General features: G+C 35.0%; 2 protein-coding genes across 2 annotated transcripts; both read right to left on the reverse strand.

Moving 5' to 3' along the window:
• Positions 1-1,405: 1,405 nt before the first annotated feature.
• Positions 1,406-17,697, reverse strand: LOC120334179 (anaphase-promoting complex subunit 2-like). The gene is made up of 17 exons (XM_078113072.1): positions 17,508-17,697; positions 13,777-13,908; positions 12,485-12,579; positions 11,957-12,098; positions 11,237-11,424; positions 10,528-10,663; positions 9,560-9,764; positions 8,570-8,689; positions 8,232-8,349; positions 7,087-7,292; positions 6,122-6,345; positions 5,763-5,831; positions 4,720-4,863; positions 4,307-4,436; positions 4,072-4,168; positions 3,135-3,297; positions 1,406-2,492 (listed from the first exon to the last, which is right to left on the reverse strand). Exons 1-17 carry the CDS (start codon positions 17,556-17,558, stop codon positions 2,286-2,288), a joined length of 2,427 nt encoding a protein of 808 aa, XP_077969198.1. The 5' UTR covers positions 17,559-17,697; the 3' UTR covers positions 1,406-2,285.
• A 2,112-nt stretch (positions 17,698-19,809) lies between these two features.
• On the reverse strand, positions 19,810-22,969 carry LOC120334157 (placenta-specific gene 8 protein-like). The gene is made up of 3 exons (XM_039401611.2): positions 22,679-22,969; positions 22,184-22,326; positions 19,810-20,788 (listed from the first exon to the last, which is right to left on the reverse strand). The coding sequence occupies exons 1-3, from the start codon at positions 22,839-22,841 to the stop codon at positions 20,678-20,680; spliced, it is 417 nt and encodes a 138-aa protein (XP_039257545.1). The 5' UTR covers positions 22,842-22,969; the 3' UTR covers positions 19,810-20,677.
• Between the last annotated feature and the right edge of the window lie 898 nt (positions 22,970-23,867).

Genomic DNA, 23,867 nt, shown 5'->3' on the forward strand with positions numbered 1-23,867 from the left:
TAGATAATAAAATTACGGATAAATATAGTACAAAGTGATTAAAGAATCAGGAATATTAAATAGGGGATAGCAGGGGTGGGCAACCTTTTTCGTCTCGCGTGCCAAAATCGTCTAAATTTGACCACAAAATTCTTCCGCATGCCGACCGAAATTAAAAACAATGCTTTGCAACTTTCAAAGCAAAAATACACAATAATAGATTCACTATTCGGGAAATATCAGTCCGACAAATATATTTGATTACTTTTCCTGTTATATAGCAGTGAGACTTCTGCTGCTGCATTACCGCTGATAGAGATTTTACATTGGGTTTATATTTTTTAAGTTTCAAAAAAATACACGAACAGCTGGTTTCATCTTTCAGGCTACTCCTGTTACGAGACTTAATAAAGTTCATAACAGAGATTCACAAGCATATGTAGATGAAAACATGGATAGTAATGCAGTTGCAAAGTTTTTAGGATGTGAAAAATTTTCGGAAATGGCATCCTAATCACGCAATAGTTCGTTTTCTGCACTTCTCTCTCGTATTCCCTTCCCTAATCGCTTATATTTTTTTCGAAATCAGTTTATAACAGTAAGTTAGCAAATAGCTCCAACCAACATCAGCTGTACAACTTCATAAATCAATCAGAAGTTAAGAAAAAGGGTGGCACAGACAATGTACGTAACAATGTAGCCAAATTGTTCCTCTCGACAAAATTCGTCGAGAGCTCACTAAGTTGTTACGTCATAATATATTTCTTTCTAGCCATATGTCATGAAAAGACAAAACGAGTTCGAATAAATAACGAATTGTTAAGAAACGATAATGAATAAACGAACTCCGAGTTTCATCATATAATCTCGAGTCTCGAAACATTTCATCTGAAAGAGAATGATCTCGTTTCTGAGGCCTAGCTGGCGTGCAAGGGGTTGCCCACCCCTGTCTTATAATATCAAGTGGGCGATGTTGTGAAAATATTTAATTTCCCGATCTTTCAAACCTAATTTCGATATTAGACCCAGTTTTGCTTCCCGGGGCTTCCTTCCTCGAGCAAGATTTGCTTTTTTCCTAATTTTGTATGCTATCATTTCCTATTTCAGTGGCTTCGAAAACAAAATGAGTATGTATGTATGAGAGAATAAATAAACTTTACAATCATATGAGTGGGTGAGCGAACACGCACTACTTCTTTTATCAATACCTTTCCATCTAAAATCTGTACATTTCAAACCTTACTCTAGGTTTTGTTCGCTTCCCCGATTCTATAATCAGTTACTTTTATCTATTTTTTTATCGTCTATTGCTGATTATGGAGTCGAAATAAACTTATACTTATTATTACAGAGTGCGGATTTCAGTGAATCTAATTTTACTGTCGTGTGTGAGTATGTTTCTACTTCTATAGGATAATTCGACATGCACATTTTAAGCTTTATTACCAGTTTATTTGCTTCCGTCGGTCATGCTTTCATATTTAATATATTGGTGATAACCAGGGTTGCTATTGATATGAATCACAATAAGATAACAAAGAACGAAATGTAACAGACAAAATGTATACATGCCAGCCCGACCCATGTCTAATCATACTTTGCACAAGCAAGGATTTGCACCAGCAGTTCTTTATTCTTAGAAACTATCTGTTCCATCACACTACTAAGTTCACTTAAACAATCAATTAGGTTCTAAAATATAATTTGAATTGACCAATCTGAGTGCCCGGTATTAGAACCTATAAAATGAAACAAAAATAAGGACACATGTTGAAATAAGGATGTTTCTTAGGAAGAAAGGACGTTATGGCAGCCCTGGTGATGACCATGAGGGCATATCATATGTATGAATGTGTAATTTCAATAGTGAAAAGTTATTGGCCATCCAATTTAATTGAGATTGTTTCGTTTTCGTCGCATTGGGCAAATGTATATCGTTGATACCATAATCTCAACTCCAGCTAAGTATCAAAAATGGAGAAACTAACCCAGCAGTGCATAGGAACAGATGATGACTGAAGTCGAGTATTGTTTTTGTTTTGATATACAGTTTCTTTTATATGTATAAAACAACAGAATTCGAACATCTAGCGCAAATAAGATGAAGGTACTCAATTATAGTATCAAAACTGTTCTACAATTGTTATAAACATGAAGAGGACAGCTCTATTTTCCTCAACATTTACTTGATGTACACCGAACACAAACAACAATATTTCCCACCATAAGGAACATCGTTGAGGAACTTGAAAAAAGCATCAATTTAAAAAATATACAACAATAAGACTTCAAGATGTCATTGTTCATCATGAATCTTTGTTAATTCGATATTTTCCTCCCTCTATGGATAGAAGCCCAGACTGAACGCGACTGTTTAGAAATATTCTTAGTTTTGGTTGATCGAGTTTCATTGAAGAATCTTGCATTGCAAACATCTTCAACATTTTATGTATGCGATCGAGAGGTAGCGATTCAAAATTCATTAACATCCCTTGCACGTAGTTCCATAATACCTGAAAATATTGAAAAACATAAAACACATGATCATTGGAATTATAGAAGTCATCATTCAATTTAGGGTACTCCTGAAGTATGCGCACCAAAATGCGGAACAACCTGAACCCTAACCTGGTACACAACCTGAGTTCAGGTTGTGCGCCATCTTGGTGCGCATACTTCAGGAGGTCCCAATTTAGTTTTCTGAACGCGTCCTTGGATTACTGTAATCGGAATACTGGTTGCTGAATTACAATGAGGAGCATGCTCGGATTTGAATGCGGGAAATTGAAATTTGCTTTTTCGTTCAAATATTAGATGACATCTAAAAGCCAATCTCTTGTCTTCTTTAATTTGTCTTTTGCTAGCTTGGGGGTTATCCATAATATTGGGTCAAAACCAAGGGGTAGAAAAATTATTTCACTGTATCGCACTGATATGCTACTGTTCATCCTGTACCACCAGACCAAGGTTCCGAAAACTTACAGGATCTACTGATTTTTATGTTGGGTCGCGACTCGCGAATACCTATAATCTTAAATTTTACGAAAATTGGGGTCGCAGGAAAATTTTGGGAACCACTGCTCATAGATAGCATCTGCTTGAAACCAGAATCATGCATAAAGAGTACAAGATCAACGACCTGTTTTGAATCTTACCTGTTCTTGCTGTTTTTGTTTCAAGTCATCAGCTTTTGTATCTTCTTCTTCCTCGTCTTCCTCAAGCAAATTTGCAAGGTCGTTTTTAGTAGCAGCTGAATTTTGGGGCATTGATCCAATTGGCTGCTCTTCTATGATTGAGTAAGTGTCAGGAGCAGTTTCTCTGCAAATGAAATCATGCTTAGAGCAGCAAATTAATTGCGTGGCGAAGTTTTATGGAGCAATGAATATATTTCTTCAGTAGCACACATGCATGTGGTGGTATAAAACAAGGTATTTGGCCCAGGTGCCCATTTTGCCCATCTAGATTGCTGGGCCATGTTAGTGTGACTTCAAATTTACATTTTATGGACAATATTTACAGTGTTACAAAAGCAAAAGTGGAAAACAATAAGCCTCGTGCCAAAACTTAGTTTAATCGCAATCTTAACAAATTCCTTGGACTATTTTTAGCTAAAACTTCAAAATTTGGTTTTAGTTTGGTTGTGGCAGCATCAGGCGGGCCAGATTGAATTACCCAACATGCTGTATTTGGCCCGTGGGTCGTACCTTGCCCATGTCAGGTATATAATCTCATCAGTTCTAAAAATATAGCTTGCCTTAAGAAACTGATATTGCGCAAATTGCTTTCTTGAGGTTGTGCTTCCATGTAGTGTATCCATGTACCAATATAATTGGCAATTTGGAGCTTGTTAATTCATACACACTTTACATCAAGTTGTGTAACGGGACTGAAACCTATGGGCAGGGGGTGTATATTCACTCGGCTAACACAGACAGTCCCGGAACTCGTATTAGAACTAAAATAAGGAAAATCGGAATGAAATTATGGCCTAACCTGGTACACGTACTACAGGAGTACTGAAGAAAATGCTCGCTAGTTCAAGGCTTTCGCAAAGTCAAAATAACGGGCAATGCTAATAGAAAATTGACATACTTAAGAATGCCTTGTTGTAACCAATAAACAATTTTTCTCTTCAACACTGTTGCAGAAACTTTCACTTCATTGCTTATTTCTTCCAGAGTCCATGTTTCTAGGAATTAAAAACAAATATTCCAAAATTAAACAAAAAATCACTCACACGAGAGTGCAAATAAACAATGTCTCTTGGGCAACACTTTCGTTCTCTACTTTAAAAACATTTACGTTAGTCAACATAATAATTAAATACCTTTGTCATGAAATAGAGAAATTATTGATGCCAGTAACACAGTGACTTGAAATTGTAGGGTTCTATCTTTTAATTCAAGTTCAATATCAACACGACCAGCACTGTGAATCCATTTCAATGATCTTGATGCCTGTAGCAGAGTAATATACAAGAATAATCACATTATCAGGGTTTTCAGGAAGGCCACCTAGACTTTCTGTGAAACACCGTATGTGGCATCTAAAGCATTGTGAGTAAAACAAGGATATCAAAATAAGGCCACATGTATATTACCACATGTTTGTACTTGATGCAGATATGATTGAAGATAAATTTGATTATTGACAATACACTAAGAATAAAAGAATTGTTATAAAAGACCAATTTTTCAATAAATGGAAACATATTTACACAGTTCACATTTATTACAATACCTTATGTGACTCGTATCCTTTATTGAAATTATCAAGTGCACTTTGTATAGCCGAAGGTAGATTTATATCATGTGATTGAAATGCTGGTGCAGGCCAATATTCCGAGGATACTATCAGAGTACTTACATCAAGCTTATTTTCAACCTTGATAGAATGATAAAATTGTCTTGTTAAAGTTTCTGAATATGCTTGTTAAAAACATTCGTAAAATTAAATTAAAAGTACAGTTTATATTTTTATATCAATTTCTTTGGCGGTGTGGAGCATTGTGCTAAGTGTTAGGAATACGCTCGCCACCACACTTCTGATTACCCTTTGTGTGTTCGAATCCCATGTTGGGATAGTTATGCGCGAGAGAATAGCTGGACTCCTCGCCACCATAGGGTAGTTCACGTAATCGCTGGTCGGTTACGGCTTCCTCCACCGTGAAGTCCATGCTGCCGACAACAAATAACTGGCTAACTCATTCCATACCAGACAGGGACTAGTAACAGGACGAGAGGCCGTGGTTGGCCATATGATTAAGTCGTCTCATCGGCTTTCCCATCCCACGGGATAAATATGTAAATCCCAACCTAATTTATTTTGTTATTGAATGCCATAATTTACCATTTGCTTTTTGTACCTACATATACCGATAAGAAATTTTGGGAAATAATTATACAAGTACAATTCTGTAAATAAAAGTTTTAGAAATAACTGAATTTCTTTTTCCAATATGCCAAACATAAGAAGAAACCAACAGTTTGCATATAGCCTGGAGCACCAGAATATATTTCCCACAATTACACTAATCACTCAACAGGAATCTTTCAGACTTGAATCCCATTGATACAATCATGTGCAAGAGAATGGATGTACTTCTTAGCTGTATTTGGGTGGTTACCACTTCCTCCGTCAACATTGTCTAATTCAAGTATAAGTTCAATGTTTTCACACAGCCAACTCGAATATAAAAAATCTATTCTAAGCTTTTCCATACAACCTATATAGAAGATTCAAATACAAACTGCGAAAACAATCAATGTTATAAGGAAACTTACCGGAACTTCACTCTTTTTAGAATACTCATCTTTGACATAAGTGTTGATCCGACGACTGTCTGCTACATCCTGATAAATAATATAGATATTATTGAATTATAATTTGGGCGACAAAATGACCTAGCGATTGAAGCATTGGGGTTAACTGTGTTAGAGATCGATCTCATATCTTATTTTCAAATCCCATGCCCCCACCTCATCCAGGGTGCAATAAATTGGGTAGGCAATGCCGAACTGGCAAAATTCTATTCTTTCAAACAGTGGTAGTTTGTACAGGGCTTTGTTTGGAGCAAAAGGTTTGAATAAGCCCTGTATGAGGAAAACATATTGATAAATTTAATAAAATTTATTGTACAAACCTTTAACATGACAGCACATTTCCCCATGTCTTCTTCTCCAAATCTTAATTTTAAAAGTTCAAGGTTTTTGATTTCTGCATCTTCACTGGTGTTTGAGCACCAGTTGGAAAGCAATCTACGACTCAATAATTCTTGATATTCTTCAATAAAACAAGTTGTGCTCCCGTACATTCCAACGAGTAATGATATAATGTCTGATGTTCGCCTCGATTTGTCTGCCTTATCTATAAAACAGAGATTTTGAAGATGGGAATAGCGAACTGACAACTAAAAATCTCATTTCACATCAAAATTACAGTGTTTGTTCTAGCAATACGCCAGAACAGAATAGATCGGTTTTCGTAAACTGGGGTACACGGAGGAGTACGAGAAATAGCTTCAGGGGAAAGAAAAGGAATAGATTTGTCCCAAAGCCAGAAGTTGATGTTCCTGTTGAGGGCATACAATAACATCCATCTCATTGAAGATTGAATGGAGGTTTTGTCCATTTTTACTGTTTAAAATTTTTTAGTCTGGGCTGCGGAAGGGTCAGCACAAACCCCAAAAATATATCAGGGGTCTATGCGAAAATAAGTGTAGAGCCCCTGTAATAGATTCAGTGTTATGGACTAAAGTAAATTATTTTAAAAATATTCTGAATTTAGAAATTATTAAATTGTCAATTCATAATATATAAAAATAGTAAAATTATTTGATTCCATTTGATATATAATTGTGCAATATATCCAGTGAGCGATTACCCCCATCCCCCATATAAGAAAGGCAAATAGTTATAATCTGTAAATACATGCAAATCTTTCTCATGCAATTTGTTATTGTTAAACTCCTATATGTCTATGATTTGAACCCCTATTTGTTCATAAGTCCTGGCATAATTCTCAAAAAAATTTCCCAGCAAGGAAAACGAATGTTCAACGAATTTTAATGATCAGGATTAAAAAAGACAAAATCTGCAGGCAACAAACCTGGATCCGCTTCCCTTGGATCTGGAACCCACTTTTTATATCGCTTTGTGACTTCAATAAAATTTGAATCAGCAGAAGCTGTGGCACTTATGGGTGTCACGGTATCTGCTTCACTGGTGCCACGAGCTAATTCAATTGCTAAATCGTTATCACGATCTTCATCCAATAGAGCAGCCATAATCTTTTTCACAGTGTCATCTCGTTCCCTGAAAAGTAGAAAAAGTCATCTTAATATTTGAATATTATATAATACTATAAAAACAGCCACATCTAATAGCTGTTATAATATTAAAATTATTTGAAGAGTACCTCAACTGGCTACAACCGATCAGCATTTACCTGGCCAATAAATGAAAATGGTTAAAATATTTTTATATCCAGTTGTCAGAATTGAATCAAATATCTGTATACTGTTCTTTCAGTTTATTTGCAATACTTCACGTCATTTCTCTTTATTATAGCAACCTATCACTCTTAATTAATTAATGTACAACTACTATGCCCTTCTATCAAACATGATATTCAGTATTAAATGCTAAAAAATATATTTATAAACATGCATACATACATAAAGGAATACGGAAACATTGAATAATTCGGTTTTGCACATTACTGCTTTGAGCAATTCCATTTCCCCTAACTGAAGTGAATAATATTAATAAGTCAAAGCCTTTTTTTCAAGATGTATTACTGATAATACACTTCATGTAAACCGCTATCTAAATTTTTACTGCAATAAATTGTCCTGAAATAAATATTTTAGATGGTAATTACATGCATTAATAGTATGCTGAACCCTTTAAACCTAAGGTGTCCACTGTCCACCATTTTTTTTCGGTGGGCCATATAATAAACTTCAGACATTAAGCTGGGTCACACAAAAAACTTAGCAATGAAAGGCAAGAGCAGAGAATGAAGTTATCGCTTAGCCTTACAATAATAAATGCACTGGGCAAAACAGCAAAAGATTTAATGCAGCAACAAGTGAGCACCTTTTCAAGGGATGAGATTTTATGCTTGATGGGGAAAAATCTGAGTGTTGACAAGGACAAGGCTTGGCGAGCCGGGTTGTGGCCCGCGGGCCGCCTGTTGCCCCTGATTTAAACCCTTCAGCCATTTGCCCCCCCTCCCTTTTTATTACTTACTTTAAATATTTAGTATATCCTTCCAGTACGATTTCCATCACAACACCACTGGGATCAAGTAACCGTAATGCTTTCACTGCACTGATATACATTGTAATTATGTCTTCTGTACAGACCCCTGGAAATTAATAAAACAGGACAATTACCGTAACCAATACCACCAATATTATTTATATTTTTAAAAATACATCTTCCAATTCTCAATTTTGATTAAACTTTACGAATTCCCCTAGAGAATAAAATAAATATTTTTAAATTATTGCACTTTGATCCATAAGAAACGAGTCGAAAAATTTATGGAGAAATTATGAATTCTAGAGGATATATTTGATAATTACCTGGATGCAAAACTCTATTTGATAAATCTTTTTTCAAAGTCTTGATCAAAAAAGGACGTTGATTTGTTCGTTCCAAACATAACTTGAGATCTTCTATTGCAGGCGAGCTTTCAGGGAATTCTGAAATAGGAGAAGACAACATTATAGACACTTATTCACCCCTTTGGCTCCAAACAAGGCTCTGTAAGAGCTTCCACTGATAACTAGCGATTATGTAAGATGCTACTATATTTTCAAGAACCAGAATTCTTTTGGTTCGGTCCTGCCTACCTAATGTAGTGGACCCTGGGTGTAGGTGACGGGCATGAGATTTGAATTTGAGATGTGTAATCTACAATGCAGATGACCAACCCCAGGTAGCCTCAATAATACTCTCTTTGGTGTCACATATGACAATACGTACATATTACTCATTTGGACAGTCGTGATTTGGTTGTAATATTATTCAACTTTTTCTACCATAGTTATTTTAAGTTTAATAAGGCAGAGGTCGCCACCTTAATTTCCCAAGTGTCATATAAACAATTTAACTGCTAGGTCATCACACTCACTATATAAATCTATTTTAAATTAATTCAACTTATATTTTTATTTTTTATCACAGTCTTAAAATGTTGAACTTCAAATAGGTACTGGAATATTATGCAAAATTTTGAAGAATAGAATATTCAACTTCAGTTTAATTATTTAGAATTTATCATGTTATCATAATTGTTTTTCTGATCATTGTGCATGAACTGTTTGCGTCTCGATTATCCGGCATTTACTTATGTGCAATGCATTTCTAAACTAAAATTTTGTTCTTGGCACTTTTGTGGTCAACAAAGACTTTGGGCAGATGACAGAGAAGAGTCTCCTTTATTTCTAAGTGCTTTGCTTTAGACAAATTTTGTTGAAAAAATAGGCACTTTAAAAATAGATTTTTCAATACCCATTTAAACTCGATATAACGATAAAACAAATTCCAGATATTTATTTTCATTATCTTACCTGTAATAATTCGAAACATTTCACTAATTCTCATTTCTGTATACGTTTCATACAAAATAAACAATAATTTTTGATTCCAATGATTTTTTGAGTAACTTGCTGTTTTACTCCGACCTCCAATTTCAAACCATTCTGCTTCACTTGCCTCTTTCCATTTTCTTCCAAATATTTTTTCCAGCCATGTCATAACTTGAGTTTCAATCCACTGTTTACATAAAGGTTAAGTTTTACTAAGTAGCTTTATTTGATTATAAATCAAAAGCAATCTAGTCATTTCATATCCATTTGTTATTTAATACAGTGGTTCGGAAAAAAAAAGGGGGGGGAGGCTGATCGCAGAGAATATCTCATAGTGCGTGAAGCAATTTAAAAATAAAATGATTTGTTAGATTTGATCTTGCCAGCCTTATTTTGGATATTTACGTTCCATCCATGTATTTTCAACGTGTTTGTTAAATGAAACATACCTTCGCCTTACTATCTGTTATTTGTAGCGTATTCGTAGCTAGTTATTTTTGAGGTGAGGCGCAAAACTTGACAAATTTCAAAAAGGGGACGTGGCTTAAAAAGTTTGAGAACCACTAATTTAATACTATTGATCTGCATGTCAGGTACGTCAAAAATGAAACGAATATCAAATAGATTCGAAAGAGGTTATATTCAATATGGTAAATCATTAATTTTAGGAAAAAAATTAGAATATTTTAGTTTGATATATTAACGAGATAGAATATTCCCTGTAAATTTCTTCGCTGAAAATGACTTACCGGTAGTTTAAAATGTTATCAAAATCCCACTTTTGAAATTTCAATCCAGAAATTATTCAGAGTAGTAATCGGATATTGGTCATCCATATCTCTTAATATAGTATTGTTCAGGGCTGATATGAAAATTATATAGCTAAAGAGAAATACTGTAATATAATATACTTAATAATAATAAAGTTTTAGAAGAAAGTTTGTAATTACTGTTTTTAGATGAGAGTGGATCCATGATTTCTCATATTTTCCTTTACAAGTTTTTTCCACATAACGTTTGATCTCAATTTCTAATACTTGTGATACAGGTTGTTCAGCAAGAAGAAACAACAAATCTAGATCAAATCTGAATAAATATAACATAAAAAATGTATTGTATTCGGAAATGAAAATGCTAATCTATCTCAGATATTAAAGAATCATGCTGATCTAGAAAGTAATGAGGTAACCAAACTTTGTTAGGTATTATACCTTTTGAAGATAAACACATTGTTGCATTCAAGTTTAAAACAATCCAGGGTATAACATCTAGCGGAGTTATACAATGGCAACAAAACAAATCTCTTAAACTATTTATTAATTTTTTCATCCTACTCGAAAATAAACTATCATTACTAGAAATATACTGAAAAAAATGGATTTTTTGAACCAAATATCTGTTTTGCAACCTATGGCATTCCGCTGGTCGGTTACGACCCATTGAGAGGCCGTGGTTCGCCATATGATTGAGCCATCTTATTGGCTTCCTCTCCCCCGGGATAAATATGTAAATCCTATCCAGTGACAATGTGCTGTGGATTGAGATGCATATAACCTTTCTTTTATGCTAGTTCAACCCAGAATATTTTGCCATTCATAAAATACAGATAACTACATATTCTCATCGATTTCATTGAACGTTATCTTTCATTTCACTTACAAATATGTTGATGCCAAAGGTGTAAATTCATTTTGTAAATAATCTGCACAATCGTTTTTCAGCATTTTGCGTGTTTTGCCATTCCATTCCAGAACAATATGATCTACTGATTCCCCTTCAGAGGAATTTTCTTCTTCCATAGAAATATCTGACAAGCTTGAATCTTGCCCTGATATCCAAGTATTAACCTAAAAAAACATCCCGCAATTTCTTTTTTTTAAAAAAAGTTACTCAAAGAAACTCAGTTTGGGTGCCGAGTAGTCTCCTATTTGCGTATATAGGCAAAATAGATATTGAACAGAAAAAGATCCTATTAGAATCACCTGAGTATTCACATTAATTAAACAGAATTTGAAACTAATGCCTGTTAAAAATCATTTTAACAATTTAATTGAAAATTAGGGATTATTTTTTCTATAAATTTACAACTTTTAAAACAATTTTTTTTCAAATCAGGAATAAAAAGGAGAAGTGTGTTCCAGAAGCTTAGCTGCCTAGATTGAACATTTTTGTGTCATATATAAATTTGCAAAAAATATTATTTGCATGAGATAAAGATAGATCAAAAACCAAGGTTTCCAGCTTTTTCCATCTTCATTAAATATTAGAAGGTGTCGCTACTTGATCTGTGCATCTCCTTCACCAATAATATATAGGCAATTATGTTACTTGACAGAAAAATATGAACTTGATGATGGCAATGATTACGTAAAGACTTACTTGAAATGCATGAGAGTAAAACTCAGCAAAAACATTTTTCATCTTCGAATCAAGATCCCACAACAAACACGAGATAAAAATTTCTCTAATTTTTGCAGCACATCTGTAATTATCAGGCCATAATTCTATCAGTTTGGTGTACCTTGAAAAAAAAACTGCCTTGAAAATTGTAAAAGAAACTTGATGGCATGATACGGCTATATGATGAGAATAAGAAGAAGCAATTTTGCTTCATGATTTTTCTAAAAGACTGCTTGTATTACTGCCATTGTCATTGATATACCAAAAACATTAATTTAAATTTCTTTAAATAAAATCAGATCCAGCTATTTCCTTATTAAATTTTTCTAATCTTTATAAAGAGTCAGCCAACAACCTATATAAGTGACAGTAGTTTAACAATGAAGGACTTTCTTATTTGGAGTCTGTATATATTATTTACACATGTCTATCTTGTTAAAATAGAAAGAGACCTCCATTGCCAAAAAATAAAAAATAGTTGAAAATAGTAAAACCTGTTTGCATTACCATGCAATATTTTGATGTAATGATTTCACTGCTTCTGCAAGTCTTGTCACTCCTCCGAATAGAACTTGTTTACGAAATATGGGAACAATTCTTTCCTGAAAATATTATGTGGATATCTCCATGTTCAAGATGTATATAATAAATTGGGTAGGCGATACCAAACTGTTAATATTCTGATCCTTCTAAAATCCAAACTATATTGGTTCTTTACCTAGCAGTGACTGCTTGTGCACAGCTTTTCTTGAAGGAATACTAATATGTCCCATAAATCTGTAATGTACAGGCTTGAAGCTTGTAGTAACATCAAAGTGACATGGTTCACAATTTTCATTTTTTTTCTTGCAAAGGTGTGCAAAAAATTATGTATAACAGAGTCCTAAATTTTATGATGATAGAATTGACAGTACATATACTCTTCTATATTACACAGATTATCAATAGAGATGTACCGATATATCGGTATCGACAATATCGGCCAATTTTTTGGTATCGGTACTGTACCGATATTTCCGATATATTTAGCTTTTTAATATGATCCAGATTCCAGAATGTTTTAAAAAATAAGTTAGAATACTGATGTTGAAATTGTTTTTTTGCTAGGAGGGATCATGAACTATGAGCCATGCACGCGCCCACCCCCGCAAGTAGAAACAGGAATGGGATTCTGACCTGTTTTCAGCCAAAATAGCTCAACTAATTCGGCTATTTCTCACTGCCAAATTTTCATATTGACATTTTCAATTATACATGGCAATTATGATGAAATATATCAATCGAATAGTAGTAGATTTTCTGATGTGTAAAATACAGAATCATACGTTATATTGGCACAAACCCTGCGCACGTAACTCAATGTATTAGTTTGATAGGAAAAGTATACTAAACATTTATTTATTTTACTACATACACATGGTGGCCAAACCCAATGAGTTTTCTAATTGATTACAAGCGTCAGTGCACCATGCATCTGAATCAATTGACGCATCTGGATCACAAACATCAATTCCTTAATATGTGACATATTCATTTTTCAATCTGGAATGATGTGCACTAAAAATAGTGCTCAAAGGCTATTGTTTTAAACCATCTTCCCTGCACACTTGAGAAAATAATTACACAGTATCGGAATATCGGCTATTTTGAAATATCTGCATCATTTTTTTTAGTTGGTATCGGATCGGTATTGGCGGCAAAAGTAGCATCAGAACATCTCTAATTACATGAATTATGAATATAAGCAAAATATCAAGCATAAAATCAAAGACATAAAGCTGAAACAGTACAATACTTACTTTTAAATCTTCTCGAAAATTATCATAAAGAAGAAGTTCATAATATTCTAATAAATTATTTTCTTGTAGCAAAGATAATGTTCTTTTCATTCCAATTATATCAGACTCTTTCCAGTTTACATCTGCTTTTTCCTATGAATAGAATATTCAAAAAAATTATTTTTATGATACTGAGTTCAACCATGTGAATGTTATAATTCAATGAAAAATCATCAGATAGGTCATAGGTTCTCAAAGTGCTCCGTACGGAGCCCCAGGGCTCCGCGAGAGAAACCCAGGGGCTCCGCGAGCTATTCGATTACTTTTCAAAATACTGACTTGGCTAATTTGGTAACTGTTCAAAGAAGCAATAACAGCTTCGATAAAATTTGACAACATTATAGCCTCGAAATATGGCAAAGCGGCGGAATTAAAAAATGACATTATTTATAAGCAGGAGCGCATCCAGGATTCTTAGGAGGGAGGGGGTTCAAAATTGGAATAGGAAATTTCCGCGCAACATTCTTCGCGATTAAAAAGGATAACGAGATTTCTGTTGCGTAAAATATTCAATCCATGACCGATGCGAGCATTTAAAGTGTCTTGTCGTTATAATTTATTTGGGCTCATCGTTACTCACGTTTGATTCGAGATTACTATTAGGATTACTAAAATGAAAAAATACTATTCTAACATAACATAAAATACGTGATAAACTGCCAACTATAAACAAAACTGGAGTCGTGTTTTTGCGAGCTTGGGATTTGTCAAACTTGATTTGTTTTTTCGCACTCGAGATTATTTTTGAGCAAGATATCACGTTTAAAAAATCACAAGGTCTGGGCAAAATACGAACGATTGAAATTTATTTTATTGCATGCGGCTCCGTCGGTAGTTTCAGAATGAAAAAAGGTAGCCTACATCGCGCGCACAATTGACTTTGTTTCGATTTCGCAGTTACTACGATGAATAACCAAAGAAAACCTAACATAACACCAAAATTTGTGATTAACAATGTTTATAAAAGCGTTTTAAGGTCTGCTGAAACCAAACTTATAGTGTGATCTTCCATTTTAAGTTTTAGTTTTAATATATATTTTAGAATGCCGCTTTTCGATCAAGATATTTGAGTTGCGGATTTACCTCTTTATCAATTATTATTTTTAGCATTCCGTCGCCTATCACCATAATATTTTTTTTCACATTGAACACATAATTTCCCACGAGAACAAAAAATCAATTATTGTCGTCATTGTGGAACAATACATGTATATGCCAAAGGAAATTTTCGATTTAGGGAGAATAAACACTGGCGTAAAGATGTTTGAGGTTTAAAAACACGCCATGCTGACGAAAACAAACGGCAATTGTAACAAAATGCAATCGCGCAAGTTATTAGCGGCCCTTTATATCTTCCAAAAATGTCAAAAGGGAAAAGATTCGACCCCTAAATTATTAATATGTTTGCCAAGTGTCAAATTTACAGTTTAAATTAAGTAAAGTACTTTTAACTTATACTCAGGAATATTAATTGGAAAGTAACAATTTAACATTTATTTTGGGGCTCCGTGAATTATAGTCAACCTTTTCAAGGGCTCCGCAACACAAAAAGTTTGAGAACCCCTGAGGTAGGTGACCAAAAAATGATCTACATGAGATTGATGTAACTTTTGGCGCAGCATCAAACCTCAATTTTTTTTTGCGAAATCTAAAAATCAGAATTCTAGGTTTTACTTGTACAACATGTCGCCTCTCATGATTTACCGTATATGATCGCGTATAGGCCGTGTTTAAAACTCAAAAAAAAAGTTGCCAAACCAAGGGACCGTCTTATACACGCAAGACTCAGATTGCACCAAAAAAATCGGCTCATTCACGTATCAGAATTTGATCACGCAACGAGATGATATTATGCTGACTTGCCGGTAATTCCAAAAGCTTCAAACCATACCAAGTTCTCACGATAAAAAGTGTCGCGCACACACACTCGCTTGTGAAAGTGGATTGTCTTATCATACAGCTAATGGCTTGTACAGTCTGTGATTGGTTGTTTAACATGTGACGCTTGTGCAGGCTGTGATTGTTTGTTTTCGCTTGTGTTTCTTTTATATAACAGCAACAGTGTCGATTTACGGTCAGTTGTTTCATGGCGAAAACTTTATTATTTGGTGCACTTTCGCCGTAGAGGCAATTAACGGCGCACAAATTTTAATCACCTTTACGATATGGATATGTTATTCGTTAAAGGGCGGTGATAAGGACTCTTATCGAAATTAACCGCGTTGTGGACGATCAAAGGAAACTGTTTTATGCTGACTCAGGGACTCTCTTAAACTCCCGACAACAATCCCTTCCATTAATACAAATCATGACGCATGAAAAGCAATAAAGTAAGAGTTACGAGTAAGGATCTACGGCCGTCGCTAACAAACAGAAATGATAAACGTTAGAAATATTTGTGTTACAGCAATTTTGTTTTCTTTCTGCGCCTTTCTTAAGGCGTCTGGCATGTTAAGATTCGTAGTGATTTATAAGAATGTGTTAATACAGCGTTATTTCTTTCCTTGAAACGGACAAGGAACGAAATTAATCTTCGTTGTGGCGATCAAAGGAAATTGTTTTATGCTGATTCAGGAACTCTATTTTAAACTCCCGACACAATCACGACACATTGGAAAGCAATATAGACTTTATTAACATAAATTAACAAGTAAGACTTACGGGTAATAATCCACCTACGGCCCTCGCTAACGTGCAGAAACGATAAACGTGAGAAATGTTTGCGTTACAGTAATTTTGTTCTCTATTACGTTTTTCTTGAAGCGTCCGGCGTGTAACAATTCGAAGGACCGGCTTACGTGCGATTTTTTATAAAATCGTTGTCATTAAGGCCGTTTTTAGGGAGTCGGCCTATTCTCGATATTGGCGTAATTTCGGGAAAATACGGTATATGGTTTTCAATTTCCTCTATCTAATGATGGTATTTTGGGTCTCGTGTAGTTTCGTACCTAACGTACTTCTAGTGGGCATTGCATAACAATTTTTTGATATGTCAATCCTAACCCCCATCTGATTACGCCATCCAAAAATTAAATCGCTACGACATCACAATCCAGTCATAGAGCTTGCCAAATATACGCACGATCGACCGTAATGGCATTGGTGCCGACGATAAAGAACTGACTGACGTTATTGGTCTCTCTCCTATTGGAATCGTTGCGACAAGAAAACGAGAGAAATAACTGTTCGATTTCGGGTGCTCGTTTGCGCGTCTTGGATGGCAGTTCGTATAGTTTGAAGGGCTCTATTACGTCACTGTGACGTTGTGATGACGTAATTTTTGGATGGTGTAGTCAGGTGGGGGTTAGGATTGATACGCGAAAAAATTGTCATGCTACGCCCACTAGAAGTATGTTAGGTAAGAAACTACATGAGACCCGGTATTTTGACTAGTAGGAGTGACGCTCTGTGTCCTTGAATGTGTCATTTACCAGCAAAATTTTCCGTTTTTTAATGAAAAATTAATTACAGAATTATGCAACATTCACAAAAAGTTAATATTAGATTTAAACGTAACATAATAATTGATCAATATACGGCGCTTTTTAGTCAAGATAATTTGAAGAACATGGCAGTTTACGGTACGATATGTGTCCGAAGTTAGGCAATTAGACTGGACAATACCGGTAAGTTATCGAACAGTTTTCAGATTTAAAACCAACCGGAAATTTAAAAATGCTTATTTAACTTACATTGAAATTCAAATATCTGACGGCATTTTCGAAGATAAGATCCAAATCCATTCTGACTGTCTGACCATAGGCCTACTTTCAGCGTTTTCTTGAAGATTTGTGTTCCATTTAGGGAATTCCCCCGATGGAATTCGTTCTAGCGAAATCATCCAAGTATAGCGATAACCAAAGTAATGGATGTTTCCCAGAACATCGACTTCTCTGTTTATTGGACACGTTTAGTGGACATAACGATCGTTTTGTTGTTATGTTGTTCTTGGTGTTCTTTGACACTTTTTGGACATCTAGTGAAAATATTAAAAAACCGCTTTTCTCTTCGATCACTGGACCAATTGCTTTGAAATTTTCAGTGGTTAAAGATGAAATTTTCCTCCAGAAGGCCCTAATTGTGTGACAGGAGTCGCGAGTGACCTCGAAAGCAGCGACACCAAAAAGCTGATTCACATAGAACACCAAGCTCATCCATCTCATTAGAAAACACTATAAAATATTATCTGTCTTCTTATTTGGTCTGTAATATATTCGTTTCAGACTTTCAATTTTTTTTGCAGTGCCGGGGGGGGGGGGGGATGAAGTTGTATAAACTACTGTAGGGGAGCGATGGTACAAAAAGTTTGGGAACCACTGGACTAGGCAACGTATGGTGAGTTACTGTAAAAGTTAAAGTATTGTAAAAAAAAAATTGATACTACAGTTGTGAGTCTATTCATTTGGCATTTCGCTATCAAACAAGTTACGTTGAGCTAGTAGGACTACTGACTTCGCAAATTCAAAACTGAAGATGTTCTTACCGTAGGTCGTTCCGCTTGGTGTGTTAAAGGCCTTGTTTCCATGAATAAAAATAGAAGAGCGAAATTCTGGATGAAATTTATTAAAGGAATACTCTTCAAATCGACAACAACAATCTCAAACTACTGTAGGACAACGATTAGAAGAAAAGTACAACAACAACAATTTATTTAAAATGAACCATAGCCATATGGCCATTTCGTGTCCAACAAAAGCCAATTCTTGAGCTAGGGCGGAAAACATGTCATCAATCTTGTGGCATGCGTGACACCTTCAAGGGCAAAGTTTTCTTTTTTGCATGGGCCGCATTCAGAAAATCTCAGAAAAAGGACCGCATTGACAATTAATTAACTGTGACGTCATAGTTACTATTCTCATTCGCTATGGTAGTGTCGAATTTAATGGCGGCTGAACCGGTGATAACAAAAATATTGAATACCATTTAGCAATTCATATAGTTGAGGGTTGCCATACCGTCCGGAAAATGGGTTAAATTTTGCATCCGGGAAGAATTTAAAAAAATGCTCAAATGTCCTGAATCCGCATCTGCAATCGTACTGTGCACACTGCTTATACAGAACATTGTTATTTCGTACCGTGCGGATATTTCTTACTACGGGGTCATGAAAATAGTCATGCACTGTAGGGAATTTTGCTTTTTCAAATATGGTGACCCTGAATTATAGTTACTATAGACAGACATCAGATTGAGTAGAGTCTGCGTATTCTGTCTTCTTGTAATATTAAAACGTATATTACCGGAATGTCTATAGCTAGCTGAACTCCGTCTTAGGTCAATGTGATGCAGCCGAAATATTAACTAACAAAGAAGCGGCGGTGTGGCTCATCATGCTGAGCGTTAAGAATACGCTTTCCACCACACCTCTGATTACTCTGCGTGCGTTCGCAGGTTCGAATCCCATGCAGGGATGGCTATTTGCGAGAGGATTGGACTCGTGGACTCCTCGCCGCCGTACGGTGGTTCACGTAACCGTTGGTTACGGCTTCCTCTATCATTAAGTTCAGGCTGACGAAAACTAACTAATCCGATATATATCCGACATGGAATGGTAACCGGACAAGAGGCCGTGGTTCGCCATATGGTTAATCCGTCTTACGGGCTTTCCTCTCCCCCGGGATAAATAGGATCCTACCCCATATAATAGAAAGTTAAACGACTCTAGATCACCAATCACCTTGGCATTGACACATAAGAAACGTTGCATGAAATCTTGTCGTGAGTAAATCACCAAAAGTATATTAATGTATAGGTTGGTATGGGATTTTATAATAAGAAGAAAGAGATAAAGTCATCGAGTGTCTAGGAAAATTTGTATGCGTTTTTTTTCTTCTTATAAATATATTTTTTATACTGGTCTGATGATTCAAAATTATATGAACAACATTGTTATGTATACCTTTTTTTTTAAATTATAAATGCACAATAATTAAAATGTCATAATTTTTCGCCTGGTCATTTAGATCGATAAAAATAGCTTTCTCTTCAATAAACTGATTATTTAGTAAAAAAGGGAATTGGTTGAATAAGCGCGAATATCAAATCAGATATTCGGGTCCAATTGTAACAAATTTTTTTGTTCGCTATGTGTTATTCTAGGTTTCCGCTTTTCGTTTCTTACATATACAATAAAATTATTTATTTGTTTAGCGACTGCTTAAACTGCGACTTTGGGACTTGAGTTGTGTGGTGACTAGTTTCATTTCCGCGAGGACCTTCTTTTCAATTCGTTTCGTGTCAATTCGTTTTCATTGAATGTTGATAGGTCAGTGTATAACAAACTGGCAATTTATGTACATAAAAAGTAGGGGAGATATCAGGGGTGGGCAATTACTTTCCTGAGTGGACCAGTTACAGATAATGAACTTGGATACTGGGCCGGAGGCTCCATATGAAACTATGAATAAAAAAAAAACAGTTCATTTACAAATAACTAGCGTAACAGCTAATGTAATAACGAACAGCTAGTTTATCGAGTGGCACAATTGCTTAATAGGACTGATGTAGAGTCCTGCATTCGTCCGAACGCTTGTTTATATCAGGCTCGAATTAGCTTGTGCTAATTTCCCAGACCGCTTGTATATGTGGCTCGTTTTACACATTATATTCAAAGCGTGGGTAATTACGGCATTTATTTTGGCCGACGATTTATTATTTTTCTCGATATTTTCAACAGAAATTTTAATCTATAAAAACTATAGTCGTAATTTCAGAAGACACGAGTGAACCAGATGAAACACTTTGGCCAGCGGCCCGTAATTTGCCCACCCCTGGGTTATAGTTAGCACCACGTATTTAGATAATTTGAAGAAAAATGATGGTATATGTACAGACACTACTGCTGCTGTCACATCATGTTGAACTAAAACATGCAACCCTTCGGATATCCACGATGGTCCATCTCTCTTGAAATCTGACACAGGACGCATTGAGTGCAGCAAAAAGTCACGCAACAATCATCACAAAGTCCACCCTTAAAACAGATATTGAAAAATGTTAATAAATAGAGATCTGTAGTCGGTATAATCCAATTTTTTGTGCGTGTGAAATGAGATTTGAGAGATATATCAACTTTTAGTTCGCCATATGGAAAGACATTCTAGTTAATTGTTCCCAAATTTCATTCACTTCATTATTTACTCCAAAATGAAATTATTATAGTTTAGGGGTGTGCAACCTTTGATACAGGCGGGCCAGATATGAAATACTGGATGAAACCGCGGGCCGCGTCTTGATTTGACATAAGCTTTCTAGTAGTAACGTCATGGGCATAGATAATAAATTGTACTACTTATTGGTAGGTATAGGTTTGCAACGCAAAGTGATTACTCGCCATATTAAATTAAACCCCTGGATTAGACTATTAGAGCATTATTATATGCTGGTCATATAATGTCCCTATGTTCTAATAAATGCGGTTTAATGATAAAGGTACTAATGTATTAAATTTTGTCAGTTTCATTCATTAAGTACATCATAGGTAGGTCTTTGCAATTATATATAGTCAGGGCTGCCATAACGTTCTTATTTCTAAGATTTGTCCTTATTTTGAAGGTCTTTGTCCCAGAAAATATTTCTGTGCTTATTTCCAAGAAACGTCCTCATTTGACATGTGTCCTTATTTTTTTATTTTAGGGGTAGAAGTTTTTATACCGGGCATTTAGTTTGGTCATTTCGAATGACTGATTTGCTAGAAATAATATTAGAACCTATTGATTGCTTCGCGCATTTATGACATGAGAGCAAATTAATTTTCATTAAGCGACTGAACAAATTAATTTCTGACGTTCTGAGCGACTGTCTTTTCCCCGAGCATTTCCACACGCGTTAAATTTGAACTTTCTAGCTATTCAATAATCAGTGCTTTAGACAAAACACGACTATACCGGTAAATTATATTTTAAATTTAGTTTAGATTTGGAACATCATAAAAGATAAAATGGTAAACGTAAAAACATTGTTTATTACATTTCGTTCTTTGTTATCTTATTATTATGTTTTCCTGATGTTCTCATTTTTGGGTTCATATATCGATGGCAGCCCTGTATATAGTGCAACTTAACATCAACACAATACTATCAGGGGTAACCAATCATCGTATAATTATATATAGATCTTGCATTGTCGTGAAAGGTTGCAATGAGATACTTCTCTTGTCAAAACAAACATCTTTGCCTCACAGTAAAGGTCGTTAAGACGCACTAGCTGTACTAAATTTGCTCGTACCAGTTAAAAGACTGGTTATGGCACTCAACAATTTTATATAGTGTGCGATAGAAATCTACATGTCAGATAATTTACTGTAAGATCTAAAACAGTAGCATTTAACATTGCAAACATTTCTAAAGTCAATTGAATAACAACTTACAACAATATTGTGTCTGGCTCTGAGATACGGACGGGCAACTGTTACGAAATGGTGAGGACAACACCAACCATACGCACATGAATCTCCAAACCTTGTAGCGAGGTTACAGAAGAAGCACGGAAAACAGAAATATGCACATAGACCTTGAAATTCAAATAGTTGCAAATAATAGTTTTGTGACTATTTTTAACTAAAATGAGTATCGACGTTAGATTGTAGTAACTTTATTGTGCAAATATGATTTTGTCCAAAAATGTACGATCACGGTACTTATATCAATATCACAGTTATCCACCACTCACCCATAATATCCTCACATGAGTGAATATTCCCAAAAAACTACTCAAATAACGGAATTATTAAATAAACGTTTGCGAGACATGAAAATATAATAGTTGAAATATAAAAAATAAGTCAATCGAGAAGGATAAGTTTGCCGGAAGCCCAGAACTTATGTATAACGCATTTAAATTTTAGGAATTGAATTCAACTTACAGCTTTTGGTGTCTTCACAGCATCCACAAAGTCCTGTTGACCACTTCGATCGCTGAATTTCCTGCGACACAGGAGTTGTTACAACTATATTTTGGGAACTGTATTTTACAGGTGGATCAGTGTATGACGCATAAGGCGCAGAACCCACTTTTCCTTGTTCCATTTCGTCTATTCTCCGATCTCAATTGAAACACTCAGAATGATTAAACTATGGAAATCCTTGTTTTCGAGAATCACTTATTTGTGCCCGAATACGTCACGTTCCAGTCTACTCACTAGCATAAAGGCTATATATTTAATATACAATATATAACCACCTTCTTCTGAAGCCTTGTAATTTTTAACAATATGTCGTTATATGTCATTGCATAATAAAAAAATAATTAAATTTCCTGAAAACTATTTTATGTAAGACAAACATCATATCCCTTCAAAATTCTTTGTAGGCTTCCGAAAACAATAGGCTTTGTTTACCATCTACAACAGTGTGGAGGATCTGTATTTCAGATGAATGTACAATAAAATCTCTTTCTCTTTACAAACGAATTTGTGACTTACACCATAAAAATGTTCGAAGACTAGAAATTTATATTACAAAATTCTTCCTAGATATACTATGGGTTTTAACTAGGATGTGTTAGATTCAACTCATACCAGGTTTATTAGTCAAGGCGACGAGAAAGATTGTCATGTTAGATTTACAACTCGTTTCATAATATGGATGAAAAAGTTCACTCTTTCCCCTAGGTATTTTATTTTTACCTCTGTGAATAAAATACTACGGTAGTAGCCTAATGAACAAACACAATAGCAATCTATCAATTAGCCCATGCATGCGTTTTTCCAATACACGCAACGCATATGTTCCCAAACTTCTTCATTGTGGACCAAATTTGAATTTAGTTGACCCATAGACCGCAAATTCCGCGTTTCAGAGCTAAACGTAAATAAAAAGATCGAGACGACAATCTGGCTTTTTTTTCAATTACGCACGGTAGGACACTATTGCAAAAATTTGTAGTATTTCAAATCCTCTTTTCGATGATATTGGTAACATTTGAGCCTGTGCCTCACGTCCTTGATGCTCGATTCTATCTTGGTGAAAACCATATAAATCATGGCCAGAGTTGAAACGATTGCGACTGTTCATTTTGGTTACTGTTAATGATGGACATTCTTGCTCAAACAG

Source organism: Styela clava, chromosome 5, assembly GCF_964204865.1.
Source record: "Styela clava chromosome 5, kaStyClav1.hap1.2, whole genome shotgun sequence".
In the NCBI taxonomy this organism is placed as follows: domain Eukaryota; kingdom Metazoa; phylum Chordata; class Ascidiacea; order Stolidobranchia; family Styelidae; genus Styela; species Styela clava.

What these genes read in the sequence shown, in the direction of transcription:
- LOC120334179 (XM_078113072.1), bottom strand. Translation starts at nt 17,558, where the DNA reads ATGGATTTGGATCTTATCTTCGAAAATGCCGTCAGATATTTGAATTTC. An exon ending in ATTTTCGAGAAGATTTAAAA is followed by an intron (nt 12,580 to 13,776) that starts GTAAGTATTGTA and finishes TAATATTTTCAG; the next exon opens with GAAAGAATTGTTCCCATATT. An exon ending in AAATAGAGTTTTGCATCCAG is followed by an intron (nt 8,350 to 8,569) that starts GTAATTATCAAA and finishes ATTAATTTCCAG; the next exon opens with GGGTCTGTACAGAAGACATA.
- LOC120334157 (XM_039401611.2), bottom strand. Translation starts at nt 22,841, where the DNA reads ATGGAACAAGGAAAAGTGGGTTCTGCGCCTTATGCGTCATACACTGAT. An exon ending in CTGTGAAGACACCAAAAGCT is followed by an intron (nt 22,327 to 22,678) that starts GTAAGTTGAATT and finishes TTGAATTTCAAG; the next exon opens with GTCTATGTGCATATTTCTGT. An exon ending in GAGCCAGACACAATATTGTT is followed by an intron (nt 20,789 to 22,183) that starts GTAAGTTGTTAT and finishes ATCTGTTTTAAG; the next exon opens with GGTGGACTTTGTGATGATTG.